Source organism: Rhinoraja longicauda, chromosome 26 (genome assembly GCF_053455715.1).
Source record: "Rhinoraja longicauda isolate Sanriku21f chromosome 26, sRhiLon1.1, whole genome shotgun sequence".
NCBI lineage: Eukaryota > Metazoa > Chordata > Chondrichthyes > Rajiformes > Arhynchobatidae > Rhinoraja > Rhinoraja longicauda.
In genome coordinates, this window is record NC_135978.1 from 30810486 (window position 1) to 30826622 (window position 16137).

General features: G+C 49.6%; 1 protein-coding gene across 9 annotated transcripts in view; it reads left to right on the forward strand.

Moving 5' to 3' along the window:
* The window catches only part of LOC144606161 (rap1 GTPase-activating protein 2-like), a 403406-nt gene that overhangs the window by 285649 nt on the left and 101620 nt on the right, over window positions 1-16137 (forward strand). For all 9 annotated transcript variants that reach the window (XM_078421969.1, XM_078421972.1, XM_078421965.1 and 6 more), the window contains one exon: window positions 14090-14174. In XM_078421969.1, the coding sequence (XP_078278095.1) occupies window positions 14090-14174 (85 nt within the window). The remainder of the gene's footprint in view (window positions 1-14089; window positions 14175-16137) is intronic.

Sequence of the window (16137 nt, forward strand, 5' to 3'; positions counted from 1 at the left end):
TGGGGAGGGGGTGGTTTGGGAGGGGGGGGGGGAAGGGACGGGTTGACCAGGGAGTTGCGGAGGGAACGGTCTCTGCGGAAGAGGGGTGGGATCTGTGGCTGGGAGGACGTGACCGGTGGTGGGATCCTGTTGGAGGCGGTGAAAGTGTCGGAGGATTATGTGCTGTGATGGGGTGGAAGGTGAGGACGAGGGGGGACTCTGTCCCTGCTGCGACTGGGAGAAGGGGGAGCAAGAGCGGAGCTGCTTGCTGCCGAGGAGACCCTGGTGAGGGCCTCACATAGAACATCACAGCCTTAGCAAAGCCCCTTCAGCCCACAACGTCTGTGCCAAACATGATGCCCAGTCCTGACCTCCTCTGCCTGCTCGTGATCCATATCCCTCTATTCCCTGCACTTCCGTGTGCCCATCTAAAAGCATCTTAAACAACACTATTGCATCTGCCTCCACCACCAGCCCTGGCAGTGTGTTCCAGGCACCCACCACCCTCTGTGTAAAACGACTTGCCCCGCACATCTCATTAAACCTTCCCCCTCTCACCTTTTAGCTATGCCCTCTAGCATTGGGCATGTCCACATCGGAGAAAAGGTTCTGACTGTCTACCTCGTCACTGCCTTTTACAATTTGATATATGGCTATCAGGTCTCCCCGCAACCAGGTTCTCCAGGTGCCACGGTTTCCTCCCACACTCTAAAGACGTGCAGGTTTGTAGGCTAAGTGGCTCGGTAAAATTGTAAGTTGTCCCTCGTGTGTGTAGGATAGTGTTAGTGTGTGGGCATCGCTGGTCAGCGCGGACCCGGCGGGCCGAATGGCCTGTTTGAATGGACAATTTCCAATCTTTACCGAAGCCAATTAACCTACATACCTGTACGTCTTTGTAGTGTGGGAGGAAACCGGAGCACCCGGGGATAAACTCACGTGGTCACAGGGAGAACGTACAAACTCCGTACAGACTGCACTCAGAGTCAGGATCGAACCCGGGTCTCTGGCGTTGTGAGGCAGCAACTCTACCGCTGCGCCACCGTGCCGCCCAAAATTGAGACAGCATGTTGTACCTTGCCTTTATCTCGATCCATTGTACTTGAGTTTGACTTGATTGTATTTACGTACAGTATTAACTGATTTGTGTGGACAGAATGCAAAGCAAAGCTTTTCACTGTACCTCTATGACACTGTGACACTAATAAACCTAAATCCAAATCATTCATATTAAAAAGACAATAGACAATAGACAATAGGTGCAGGAGGAGGCCATTCGGCCCTTCGAGCCAGCTCGAAGCCAATTTGCTCGGACTATTGTCTGAGTCATAATCTTCCCATCTTTTAGTTCAACATTCCCCCATGTGGTTTGAAGTCAACTTTTTTAAAATATCATAAAGTTAACCCACAAATTTGTATCACATTGATCACATTGATCACAGCAATGTGATCATGGCTGATCATTCTCAATCAGTACCCCGTTCCTGCCTTCTCCCCGTACCCCCTGACTCCGCTATCCTTAAGAGCTCTATCTAGCTCTCTCTTGAATGCATTCAGAGAATTGGCCTCCACTGCCTTATGAGGCAGAGAATTCCACAGATTCACAACTCTCTGACTGAAAAAGTTTTTCCTCATCTCAGTTCTAAAGAGTGCTTTCTGTACACACTAAGCCACCAAGCACTTGTTCCTTATTGTTCAGACAGAGAGGACTCCCAGGTTCAGAGTTGTAACCTCTCTTTCAGTGAGCAACATCATTCCAACACCCAATAATTCTCAAACATCTAAATAATTTACCGGAGTTTATAATATTAGACTTCTACAACTTACCAAATGTCAAGTTCGTACCAGTTCGTAATTAAAATATGAATAGTGAATGTTCTTTTATTCAATATTTCTTTCAACACGAAATATGTAGAAAAATGTACATAGATACTGGCTAGAAGTTGCCAAGACTCGAGGGCCTGAGCTATAGGGAGAGGTTGGGCAGGCGAGAGCTTTATTCCTTGGAGCACAGGAGACTGAGGGGCGATCTTATGGCGATCATAAAATCATGAATGGAATAGACAAGGTAAAAGAGTCTGTTACCCAGAGTAGGAGAATAGAGAACCAGAGGACATCGGTTGAAGGTGAGGGGGGTTAAGATTTAATAGGAACCCGAGGGACAATTTTTTCACACATAGGGTGGTGGGTGTATGGAACGAGCTACCAGAGTAGTTACTGTAGATGAGGCAGGGACTCAAACAGCACTTAAAAGTCACTTACTGTACATAGATAGGAAATCTGGGGGGGGGGGATGTGGGCCAAACGTGGGCAGGTGGGACTAGCGGAGATGGGGCATTTTGGTTGGTGTGGGCAAGTTGGCCGACGGGCCTGTTTCCATGCTTTGTGTCTCTATGATTCCACGTCAGTTGACTTGGTAGACAGGGGCAGCACTGTGAGTGGTAGAGTTACTGCCTCACTGTGGAAGGAACCCGGGTTCCATCCTGACTTCGGGCGATGCCTTACGTAGTTTGTTCATTCTCCATGTGACCACATGGGTTTTCACAATTTCATAAGTTCATCGCTAATCGGAGCAGAACTTGGCCATCCGGGCTACCCGGCCCTCAGTCATGGCTGGACTTTCCTGCCCTCTCAACCCCATTCTCCTGCCTGCTCCCCATAACCCCTGACACCCGTACCTAACCAAGAATCTGTTCATCTCCACCTTTAAATAATCCATTGACTTGGCCCCAACAGCCTTCTGTGGCAAAGAATATTCTCCGGGTGCCCCAGTTTGCTCCCACACTCCAAAGGCCTACAGGTTTGTAGGTTAATTGGCTTCAGTAAAATTGTAAATTATCCCCAGTGTTTAGGATAGTGCTAGTGTGCGGGATCGCTGGTCGGCACGGACTCGGTGGGCCGAAGGGCCTGTTTCCGCGCTGTGTCTCTAAAGTCTAAAGACTGTGAGGTCAAGAATCATGCCCGGATTCAGTTTAGTCATTTAGTTTATAGATACAGCGCGGAAACAGGCCCTTCGGCCCACCGAGTCCGCGCCGACCAGCGATCCCCGTACACTAACACTACCCTACACATTCTAGAGAGACAAATGACATTTACACCAAGCCAATTAACCTCCAAACCTGTACGTCCCTGGAGTGTTGGAGGAAGCCCAGGCAGGTCACGGGGAGAACGTACAAACCCCATACAGACAGCACCCGTGGTCAGGATCAAACCCGGGTCTCTACCACTGTAAGACAGCAACTCTACCGCTGCGTCACCGTGCCGCCAAGGGTCATATATTATCCCCTATGACTATTTACCCTCATGGGGGCGTGCCATTGGTACCTGCCATTGCCCCCACATCGCCACCTCTCTACATGCCTGGGTAAGACCCACTGCCCTCGATCATTAACTATCTGACCCTGTAAACAAGTCCCAATGCACCGTTACGTGTTGAAAGCCTCCCAAAATAAATGTCACCCGTTGATCATTTTCACAGCTTAATTCCAGAGTAATATCATCCACGACAAACTAAATAGCATGAATCATACCCTGAGATCCAGTGCTCAAGGCAGAACATGCCGGTTAAACCCCCTTAATAGAAAAAGATTTAGCTCAGTCTGATAAATATCATTCCCACACCATCAAATCTCACGTTGGCAGCAGCACTGGCATTTTGTTTCTTGGGATCAACAGTCAGCCTTCAAAAGATAGACTCAAAAAGCTGGAGCCACTCAGCGGGACAGGCAGCATCTCTGGAGCGAAGGAATGGGCGACGTTTCCGGTCCAGACCCTTCTTCAGACTGAGAGTCGGGGGGAGAGGGAGACACAGAGATATGGAAGGGTAAGGTGTGAAAACCACAGATCATACATCGCTGTGTCTCCCTCTCCCCGGACTCTCAGTCTCCCTCAACCTGCCTCCACAGCCTCAGAATTAATGGACATTCCTTTAGGCAGGAGATGAGGAGGAATTTCTTCAAGTCAGAGTGTGGTGAATCTGTAATTCATTGCTACAGAAGGCTGTGGAGGCCAAGTCAGTGGATATTTTTTTACGGCAGAGATAGATAGATTCTTGATTATAACGGGTGTCAAGGGGTTATGGGGAGAAGGCAGGAAAATGGGACTGAGAGGGAAAGATAGGTCAGCCATGATTGAATGGCGGAGTAGACATGATGGGCCGAATGCCCTAATTCTGCTCCTATCACTTGTGAACTTATGAGCCACCACGTTTGGCAAAAGCTTGTTTCATACACCCACCACCCTTTTGTGTGAGAAAGTTGCCCCTCTTATTAAATCTTTCCCCTCTGACCTTAAACCTGTGTTCTTTGGTTCTTGATTCCCCTACTCTGGTTAAAAGACACGCCTTCTCCCCCTTCTCTATTCCCCTCCTGACCAGACATACTTCTATAAGATCACCCCTCGTCCTCCTGCGCTCCAAGGAATAAGGAATAATTGTGGGCAGCATGGTGGCGCAGCGGTAGAGTTGCTGCCTTACAGTGAATGCAGTGCCGGAGACCCGGGTTCGATCCCGACTACGGGCGCCGTCTGTACGGAGTTTGTACGTTCTCCCCGTGACCTGCGTGGGTTTTCTCCGAGATCTTCAGTTTCCTCCCACACTCCAACGACGTGCTGGTTTGTAGGTTAATTGGCTTGGCAAATGTAAAAATCGTCCCTAGTGGGTATAGGATAGTGTTAATGTGCGGGGATCGCTGGGCGGTGCAGACCCAGTGGGCCGAAAGGGCCTGTTTCTCTAAACTAAATAAAGTTTCAGCCTGCCCAGCCTCTCCCTGGAGACCAGGCCCTCGAGTCCTGGCAACATCCTTGTGAATCTTCTCTACACAAATCCAGCTTGGTGGCATCCATCCCATAGCAGGGTGAACAAAACTGAACATCATACTCCTAATGCCTTCTGAAGAGAATAAGTGGAGAAGGTGTTTTGACTCGTGGTTGGTTTAAAGGCCACGGGACATTGATTTGGATTTTGGCCAAGTTGTAGAACGCGTGAAGAGAACTTTCACCAAAGTGGAACGAGAATCAATTAGTGCCAACAGTAGCAAATTGGAAAGGTGCACCTGGGAAATCATTTGCTTACTGTGGGGAAATGGCAGAGAAATGGGACTTTGAGCACAAGAGTTAGGAAGAGATGAGGCAGCTTGGTAGGACTTTGGTTAAGCTGCACTTTGGAGCACTGCGTGCGTTACAGACAGCACCCGTAGTCAGGATCAAACCCGGGTCTCTGGTGCTGTGAGGCAGCAACTTTACCGCTGCGCCACTGTGCCGCCCTAGAAGGACCAAAGACTTGTGAACATATTAGTGTAAGCCCAACAACGCTAGGAGACATCTCCAAGCACTAAATATTTACACTATAGTATTGCACCTCGCGCTGCCTCGGCAAGGCCAGCAGCATAATCAAGGGCCAGTCTCACCCCACTCACTCCCTCTTCTCCCCTCTCCCATCAGGCAAGAGGTACAGAAGCGTGAAAATGCACACCTCCAGATTCAGGGACACTTTCTTCCCGGCTGCTATCAGGCAACTGAACCGTCCTATCACCAACTAGAGAGCGGTCCTGAGCCACTATCCACCTCACAGGAGATGCTCGGACTATCTTTGATCAGACTTTACTGCACTAATCTTTCACTAATTCACATAATTCCATTTTTCCTGCATCTATACACACAGTGGACGTCCTGATTGTAATCATTTATTATCTTTCCACTGACTGGATAGCACGCAACAAAAGGCTTTTCACTGTACCTCTGTACACGTGACAATAAATCAAACTCAGTGAAACTAAAGTAGATGGTGGGGGATGTTGGGCATGGTGAGGATGCTGACTCTCTTGTTCTTCTTCTCTCAGTGAATTTGGAGAGTTTTGCAGGGACAACGTTAGCGGGTATTGATCCAGTATATTGAGGTCCCTGCTATATGCAGTCTGTGTCTCTGAGATGTGGTGAATGTTAGCATCACCGTTGCCTTGTCGAGCATGGGTTTGATGCCGGATGTGATGTTCAGTCCTGACTACGGGCACTGTCTTGTGTTCTGTGTTCTTCAAACTGAGGGGCGGCACGGTGGCGCAGCGGTAGAGTTGCTGCCTTACAGCGCCAGAGACCAGGGTTCAATCCTGACTATGGGTGCTGTCTGTACGTTCTCCCTGTGACCTGCATGGGTTTTCTCCTAGATCTCCGGTTTCCTCCCACACTCCAAAGGCATGCAGGTTTGTAGGGTAACTGGCTTGGTATAATTGTAAATTGTGTAGGTTAGTGCTAGTGTGGGGGGAATCACTGGTCGGCACGGACTCGGTGGGGCCGAAGGGCCTGTTTCCGCGCTGTATCTCTAAACTAAAGAAACTAAACTAAACTTAGGCTTCAGGCACCAAAGGATGGAACGATGTCATTCCTAGATCCCAGTTATTAGATAAGTGTTCTGTTCATAGACGACTGATGTAGTAATCACCAGGAGACCAGAGACATCACACAAAGTTCACACAAAGAACATCAACTGGCTCAGCATCAAAAGCTTTAAATATCTTGACGTCAGATTCGTAGAACCTAGACCAGTACTGCACAGGAACAGGGCCCTGCGACACACAATGTCTGCGTCCAACATGATGGCAAGTTACTCACCTGAAGTTCTTTTTAATTTAGAGATACAGCATGGAAACAGGCCCTTCTGCCCACCGAGTATGGTTGCCAACTGTCCCGTATTAGCCGGGACATCCCGTATATTGGGCTAAATTTGTTCGTCCCGTACGGGACCGCCCATGTATTATCTGAATGGTGTCAAGTTAGGAAAAGGGGACGTACAACGAGATCTGGGTGTCCTAGTGCATCAGTCACTGAAAGGAAGCATGCAGGTAGAGCAGTCAGTTATGTTGGCCTTCATAACAAGAGGAGTTGAGTATAGGAGCAAAGAGGTCCTTCTGCAGTTGTACAGGGCCCTGGTGAGACCGCACCTGGAGTACTGTGTGCAGTTTTGGTCTCCAAATTTGAGGAAGGATATTCTTGCTATTGAGGGCGTGCAGCGTAGGTTTACTAGGTTAATTCCCGGAATGGCGGGACTATCATATGTTGAAAGACTGGAGCGACTAGGCTTATATACACTGGAATTTAGAAGGATGAGAGGAGATCTTATCGAAACGTATAAGATTATTAAGGGGTTGGACACGTTAGAGGCAGGAAACATGTTCCCAATGTTGGGGGAGTCCAGAACCAGGGGCCACAGTTTAAGAATAAGGGGTAGGCCATTTAGAACTGAGATGAGGAAAAACGTTTTCAGTCAGAGAGTTGTGAATCTGTGGAATTCTCTGCCTCAGAAGGCGTTGGAGGCCAATTCTCTGAATGCATTCAAGAGAGAGCTAGATAGAGCTCTTAAGGATAGCGGAGTCAGGGGGTATGGGGAGAAGGCAGGAACGGGGTACTGATTGAGAATGATCAGCCATGATCACATTGAATGGCGGTGCTGGCTCGAAGGGCCGAATGGCCTCCTCCTGCACCTATTGTCTATTGTCCCATATTAGGCCCGGGGGGGGTGCAGTAGGCCCAGACGGTGTAGGCTGACGCAGTGTGTTCGGGGAGTGAGGCCGAGTGTGTTCGCCTGCTGGAGGTTGCATAGCAACCTGCCTCCCAGCCCGGGCGGCCACCACTGGTGGAGCGGGAGCACATGGCCGCTGGCTGGGTGAGGTCACGTGGGGCGCGGGGCGGTGACGGCACCTTGTCCCGTATTTGAGAGTTAGAAAGTTGGCAACCCTACCACCAGGTCCACACCGAACTAGCGATCCCCGCACACTAACATTACCCTACACACACTCAGGGCAATTTACATTTATACCGAGACAATTAACCTGCATACCTGTGCGTCTTTGGAGTGTGGGAGGAAACCGAAGATCTCTGTGAAAACCCACGCAGGTCACGGGGAGAACGTACAAACTCCGTACAGACAGCACCCATAGTTGGGATCGAACCCGGGTCTCCGGCGCTGTGAGGCAGCAACTCTCCCGCTGCGCCACCGTGCACGCCCCTCTGCCTGCATCTGATCTGAAGGCGACACGGTGGCGCAGCGGTAGAGTTGCTGCCTTACAGTGAATACAGCGCCGGAGACTCAGGTTCGATCCTGACTACGGGCGCCGTCTGTACGGAGTTTGACCGTTCTCCCCGTGACCTGCGTGGGTTTTCTCCGAGATCTTCGGTTTCGTCCCACACTCCAAAGACGTACAGGTATGTAGGTTAATTGACTGGGTAAATGTTTTAAAAAATTGTCCCTAGTGTGTGTAGGATGGTGTTAATGTGCGGGGATCGCTGGGCGGCGCGGACTCGGTGGGCCGAAGGGCCTGTTTCAGCGCTGTATCTCTAAATCTAAATCTAAATCCACGTCCTTCCATTCCAAGGAATGGAAGTGAGTAATGAAAGGCCTGGATAGAGTGGATGTGGAGAGGATGTTTCCACTAGTGGGAGAGTCTAGGACTAGAGGGCACAGCCTCAGAATTAAAGGGCACACCTTTAGAAAGGAGATGAGGAGGACTTTCTTTAGTCGGAAGGTTGTGAAATTGTGGAATTCATTGCCACAGACGGCTGTTGAGGCCCCGTCACTGGGTATGTTTAAAGCGGAGATTGATAGGTTCGTCATTAGTAAGGGTGTCATGAACAGATAGTGGAGTCATACTGTGTAAAAAGGAACTGCAGATGCTGGTTTACACCGAAGATAGTCACAAAATGCTGGAGTAACTCAGCGGGTCAGGCAGCATCTCTGGGGAGAAGGGACGGAGGGTGACGTTTCAGGTCGGAACCCTTCTTCAGATTCTTGATTAGTACGGGTGTCAGGGGTTACTACAGGGAGAAGGCAGGAGAATGGGGATGAGAGGGAAAGATAGTTCGGCCATGATTGAATGGTGGAGTAGACACGATGGGCCGAATGGCCTAATTCTGCTCCTATGACCAATGAACAATTAAACTCATTTAGCATTGAACGTTAACTGAGGGCAGTGGTGATCAGGAGCTGAACAATCTCCGCAGAGCCACAGGTAGTGACTCCGTGACCTTGACACACTGCTAATGAGGCAACTGCCAGAGATTAATGTGCAGCAGATCACTGCAAATAAATTCACAGCAAAGCATTTGACAAGGTTCCTCGTGGTAGGTTCCTAGTGGGACAGTCTAGGACATGAGGTCACAGCCTCAGAATAATAGGATGTACCTTTAGGAAGGAGATAAGGAGGGATTTCTGTAGTCAGAGGGTGGTGAATCTGTGGAATTCATTGCCACAGAAGGCTGTGGAGGCCAAGTCAGTGGATATTTTTAATGCAGAGATAGACAGATTCTTGATTGGTACGGATTGTCTGGGGTTACAGGGAGAAGGCAGGAAAATGGGGTTGAGCGAGAAAGATAGATCAGCCATGATTGAATGGCGGAGTAGACTTGATGGGCCGAATGGCCTAATTCTGCTCCGAGAAGAAGTTATGGGCATGAATTTATTCCCTCCATATCCATGTGCCTACCTAAAAGCCTCTCAAATGCCACTATCGTATCTGCCTCCACCATCATGTTCCAGGCCCCCACCACCCTCTGTGTAAAAAAAACATGCCCCACACATCTCCTTTAAACTTCAGTGGTGAAGGAATAGGTGATGTTTCGGGTGGAGACGGTCTGAAGAAGGGCCTCGACCTGAAACGCCACCCGTTCCTTCTCTCCGGAGATGCTGCCTGTCCCGCTGAGTTACTCCGGCATTTTGTGTTTTCTAAATTGGGAGAGAATCCAGAAATCGGAGGTGCAAAGGGACTTGGGAAGTGCCGGTGCAGGACTCCCAAATAGCTCATCTGCAAGCCGAATCGGTAGTGAGGAAGGCAAATTCAATGCTAGCATTGATATCAAGAGGACTGGAATACAAAAACACAGAGATGTAATGCTGAGACTCTATAAGGTGCTGGTCAGGCCGCATTTGGAGTACGGTGTGAAAATTTGGGCCCCATATCTGAGGAAGGAAGTGCTGGCTCTGGAGAGGGTCCAGAGGAGGTTTACAAGAACGATCCCAGGATCTCAGTCTGAAGAAGGGTCTCGACCCGAAACGTCGCCCATTCCTTCTCTCCCGAGATGCTGCCTGACCCGCTGAGTTACTCCAGCATTTTGTGAATAAATACCTTCGATTTGCACCAGCATCTGCAGTTATTTTCTTACACTACCAGGAATGAGTGGGTTAACCTATGATCAGCGTTTGTCGGCACTGGGCCTGTACTTGCTGGAGTTTAGAAGAATGAGGGGGGACCTCATTGAAACGTACAGAATAGTGAAAGGCTCGGATAGAGTGGATGTGGAGAGGATGTTTCCACTGGTGGGAGAGTCTAGGACTAGAGGTCACAGCCTCAGAATAAAAGAACGTTCTTTTAGAAAGGAGGTGAGGAGGAATTTCTTTAGTCAGAGGGTGGTGAATCTGTGGAACTCATTGCCGCAGAGGGCTGTGGAGGCCAAGTCAGTGGATATTTTTAAGGCTGAGGTAAAACTGAGATGTAATGCTGGGGCTGTAGAAGCCGCCCGTGAACGCTTCTGTTAATATATATGACGTGCAAACAAACAGAGGAAGCTGCCATGGGCAAACAGACAAATGTCCCAGTGGATAAGCAATAGGCAGCCTTAAATTGGCCGTGATGAGATTGTCGTAGTAACAGACCCTCCGAGCCCCGTCACTTCGCAACAGCCGTGTGGCAAATTGCAAGGGATAAAGGCGCATCAGCCACGATCTCAAGGTGTGCTGTCAAGGGCAGGCACACAATTGTTTTATGGCCTTGTTCGTGGGCTGCTCTTTTGTCACTGATTAGCCCGGTTGCTAAGTGGGCTGGTTTGCCTTTCTCGGCCCTAAGCAGATTGAAGAAATAATTCACTCCAGAGGGCATAGGTTTAAGGTGAGAGGGGAAAGGAGAGTCTAGGACCAGAGGCCACAGCCTCAGAATTAAAGGACGTTCCTTTTGGAAGGAGACGGGGTTTGTCCCTCCTCGGACCACTGTCGGTAGGTACTCACCACTGCTGACCGGGAGCACCCCACAAGCCTTGCCGTTTCACAGATGCTCTGACCCAGTCGTCTGGCCATAACAATTCGGCCCTTGTCAAAGTCGCTCAGGTCTTTACTCCTGCAAATTTCTCCTGCGTCCAACACATCAACTTCAAGAACTGACTGTTCACTTGCTGCCTAATATATGCCACCCCTTGACAGGTGCCATTGTAACAAGATAATCAATGTTATTCACTTCGCCTGTCAGTGGTCATAATGTTTTGGCTGATCAGTGTATATTTCATGGTAATAAGGGACAGATTTAATAGGAACCTGCGCGGCAACTTTTTCATTCAGAGGGTGGTGGGTGTATGGAACGAGCTGCCAGAGGAGGTAGTTGAGGCAGCTACTATAATCGCATTTAAAATACACCTTTGCAGGTACCTGTGGAAACAAGGCACTGCAGATGCTGGTTTACACAATAGAATGCAAAGTGCTGGAGTAACTCAGCGGGTTAGGCAGTATCTCTGGACAAAAAGGATGTCAGAACCCTTCTTCAGACTTCTTCAGGCTCTGAAGTAGGCTCCCAAACCCAAAACGCCACCTGTCCATGTTCTCCGGAGATGCTGCCTGACCCGCTGAGTTACTCCAGCACTCTGAGTCATTTCTTAGACAGATGGTGGTGGGTATACGGAAGGAACTGCCAGAAGAGGTAGTTGAGACAGATGCTATGACAACATTTAAAAGACAATTGTGCAGCTACTTTTAGAAGAAAAAAAGGAACTGCAGATGATGGTTTACACAACTCTCTGCAATTTCTTGCGGTCTTGGATGGAGCTGTTCCCAAACTAGGCTGTGATGCGTCCCGATAAAATGCTTTCTACGGCGCAACTGTAGAAGGTGGTGAGAGTTGTTAAGGACAGGCCGAACTTCCTCAGCCTCCTCAGATGGAGCTGAGCGCCCAGCATCTCCACAGTGGGAGCACGAGGAGGCCACCTGTTAAACCTCCCACGGTGGTAGACAAAATGTTTCGTTTCGTTTAGTTTAGAGATACAGCGCGGAAACAGGCCCTTGTTACATATCCCCACCATTCTCTGTGTGAGAACGTTTCCCTTTGGGTTCCTGTTAAATCATAAGATCATAAATGATAGGAGAATTAGGCCATTCGGCCCATCAAGTCTACTCCACCATTCAATCGTGGCTGATCTATCTCTCCCTCCTAACCCCATGCTCCTCCTGCCTTCTCCCCATAACCTCTAACACCCGTACTAATCAAGAATCTATCTATCTCTGCCTAAAAAATAATGTCCACTTTTGTGCCAGTTTGGCAGCATCTCTGGAGAACATGGAGTCAGTCTGAAGAGGGGTCCAAACTCGAAACATCGCACACCCATGTTCACCAGAGATGCTACCTGGCCCGCTGAGTTACTCCAGCACTTTGAGTCATAGTGATACAGTGTGGGAAAAAACGAGAAGCTGGTGCATCTTGGGTGGGGGAGGGATGGAGAGAGAGGGAGTGTGGGGGTTACTTGAAGTTAGAAAAATCAATAACCATACTCCTGGGCTGTAAGCTGCCCAAGCAAAATATGAGGTGCTGTTCCTCCAATTTGCGTTTGGCGTCACTCTGACAATGGAGGAGGCCCAGGACAGAAAGGCCAAGGTGGGAATGGGAGGGGGAGTTAAAGTGATTGGCAACCGGGAGATCAGGTAGGTCCAGGTGGACCGAGCGAAGGTGTTCAGCGAAACGATCGCCCATTCTACGTTTGGTCTTGCTGATGTATATAAGAGTCCGCAAGTGTAAACTGGACTGGTCCAGGAACGCTGAGGCCCTGTACAGGAAGGGACAGAGCCGGCTGTACCTTTAGAGAAGGCTCCGCTCCTTCAACGTCTGCAGCGAGATGCTGCAGATGTTCTACCAGTCAGTGGTGGCCAGCACCATCTTCTCCGCTGCCATGCGCCGGGGCAGCAGGGCGAAGGCCACGGGATTAACAAGCTCATCGGGAAGGCTGGCTCCGTCCTGGGGGTGGAGTTGGATACATGGCGGGGGGGGGGGGGGGGGGGGTGGTCTTGGAGGGGAGGATGCTCCTTAAACTGTGGAGCATCCTGGACAATACAGTTCACCCCCTCCATGACACACTGGTCAACCTGAGGAGCACCTTCAGCAACAGACTGGTCCCACCATGATGCAACACACAACGCTACAGGAGATCCTTCTTCCCTGTGGCTATCAAACTGTACAACTCCTCCCCCTTCTGTGGTGGGGTAGACTGACTCCCCTTCCCCCTCTCCTCTCCCCCCCCCCCCCCCCAATCTTTGCACACCCCCAATCCTTTCCACTCGTCACTTTAATTTCATGTTTCATGTATCATGTGTTTTGTGTGAGTCTGAAGAAGGGCCTCAAACCAAAACGTCAACCATTCCTTTTCTCGAGAGATGCTGCCTGTCCCGCTGAGTTACTCCGGCTTTTTGTGTCTGTCTTCGGTTTTGAACCAGCATCTGCAGTTCCTTTCACTAAATGCTGGAGTAACTCAGCAGGTCAGGCAGCATCTCAGGAGAGAAGGAATGGGTCGAGACCCTGAACATCCCAACTCCCCATGTAACTGCTTCACGCCCGGACCTAACATTTGCACTTCATTTCAGCAAATACTCATTTGAAAAGATGCACAGAGCCGGAGTAATCATCGGGACAGGCAGCATCTCTGGAGAACGTGGACAGGCAACGTTTCGGGTCGGGGCTGATTGTAGTTGGGGGGGGGGGGGGGGGGGGGGATAAAGCTGGGAGAGGGATAGGAGCGGGACAAGGGTCTGAAGAAGGGTCTTGACCTGAAATGTCACCCATTCCTTCTCTCCGGAGATGCTGCCTGACCTGCTGAGTTACTCCAGCATTTTGTGAAATAAATACCTTCGATTTGTACCAGCATCTGCAGTTATTTTCTTACACGATCTGCAGTTCCTTCCTACACAGTGTGTTTTGTGACTGTTGGCCGATCAATTTCCCTCCTGGGACAAATAAAGTTCTACCGTACCGTGTCGCATCGTATTTCTAAACCAAGACGGCTTGGTTTGGTTTGGTTTGGTTTGGTTTGCTGTGTCCTTCTGTGAGTCTGGCCAGCCTCGGTGGAAATACACCTCTCACCAATCTTCCTTTCTGTGTTGCAGGAAGCAGGAGATGGCCAACGGAGATGAGACGAGCGCAATGGAGCCTCACCTGTCCCCCCCGCACACCGCTCCCCCATCCACGAGGGTAGGTGCCCGCATCCCAACTCCCCATGGAACTGCTTCACGCCCGGACATAACACTTGCAGAGAGAGAAAACAGGAAATTATAGACCAGTTAGTCTGACATCAGAGGTGGGGAAGATGCTGGAGTCAATTATAAAAGACGAAATTGCGGAGCATTTGGATCGCAGTAACAGGATCGTTCCGAGTCAGCATGGATTTCCGAAGGGGAAATCATGCTTGACTAATCTACTGGAATTTTTTGAGGATGTAACTAAGAAAATTGACAGGGGAGAGCCGGTGGATGTGGTGTACCTCGACTTTCAGAAAGCCTTCGACAAGGTCCCACATAGGAGATTGGTGGGCAAAATTAGAGCACATGGTATTGGAGGTAGGGTACTGACATGGATAGAAAGTTGGTTGACAGACAGAAAGCAAAGAGTGGGGATAAATGGGTCCCTTTCAGAATGGCAGGCAGTGACCAGTGGGGTACCGCAAGGCTCGGTGCTGGGACCGCAGCTATTTACAATATACATCAATGACTTGGATGAAGGGATTAAAAGTACCATTAGCAAATTTGCAGATGATACAAAGCTGGGTGGTAGTGTGAACTGTGAGGAAGATGCTATGAGGTTGCAGGGTGACTTGGACAGGTTGTGTGAGTGGGCGGATGCATGGCAGATGCAGTTTAATGTGGATAAGTGTAAGGTTATCCACTTTGGTGGTAAGAATAGGAAGGCAGATTATTATCTGAATGGTGTCAAGTTAGGAACAGGGGACATACAACGAGATCTTGGTGTCCTAGTGCATCAGCCACTGAAAGGAAGCATGCAGGTACAGCAGGCAGTGAAGAAAGCCAATGGAATGTTGGCCTTCATAACAAGAGGAGTTGAGTATAAGAGCAAATAGGTCCTTCTGCAGTTGTACAGGGCCCTAGTGAGACCGCACCTGGAGTACTGTGTGCAGTTTTGGTCTCCAAATTTGAGGAAGGATATTCTTGGTATTGAGGGCGTGCAGCGTAGGTTTACTAGGTTAATTCCCGGAATGGCGGGACTGTCATATGTTGAAAGACTGGAGCGACTAGGCTTGTATACATTGGAATTTAGAAGGATGAGAGGGGATCTTATCGAAACGTGTAAGATTATTAAGGGGTTGGACACGTTAGAGGCAGGAAACATGTTCCCAATGTTGGGGGAGTCCAGAACCAGGGGCCACAGTTTAAGAATAAGGGGTAGGCCGTTTAGAACGGAGATGAGGAAAAACTTTTTCAGTCAGAGAGTTGTGAATCTGTGGAATTCTCTGCATCAGAAGGCAGTGGAGGCCAATTCTCTGAATGCATTCAAGAGAGAGCTGGATAGAGTTCTTAAGGATAGCGGAGTCAGGGGGTATGGGGAGAAGGCAGGAACGGGGTACTGATTGAGAATGATCAACCATGATCACATTGAATGGCGGTGCTGGCTCGAAGGGTCGAATGGCCTCCTCCTGCACCTATTGTCTATTGTCTATTGTAGTAGGGGGGGAAGAAGCTGGGAGAGGGATAGGAGCGGGACAAGGGTCTGAAGAAGGGTCTCGACCTGAAACGTCACCTATTCCTACCATCACATACAGAGAGAGAGAGTTAGATATACGTAGCTCCTTGGGCTATCGAGATCAAGGGACATGGGGAGAAAGCAGGAACGGGGTACTGATCCTGGATGATCAGCCACGATCATACTGAATGTGGCGGTGCTGGCTCGGAGGGCCAGATGGCCTCCTCCGGCTCCTATTTTCTATGTTTCGACATTTCCTTTTCTCCACAGATGCTGAGTAGAAGTGGCAAAATATAAACAAGGAATATAAACGAAAAAGTGCTGGAGTAACTCAGCGGGTCAGGCAGCGTCTCTGGAGAACCTGGACAGGCAACGTTTCGGGTCAACACCCTTCAGACTGAATGTAGTGAGGTGGAAGAGAGATCGGGGCGAGACAGAGCGTGGAGAGCGATAGGTGGAT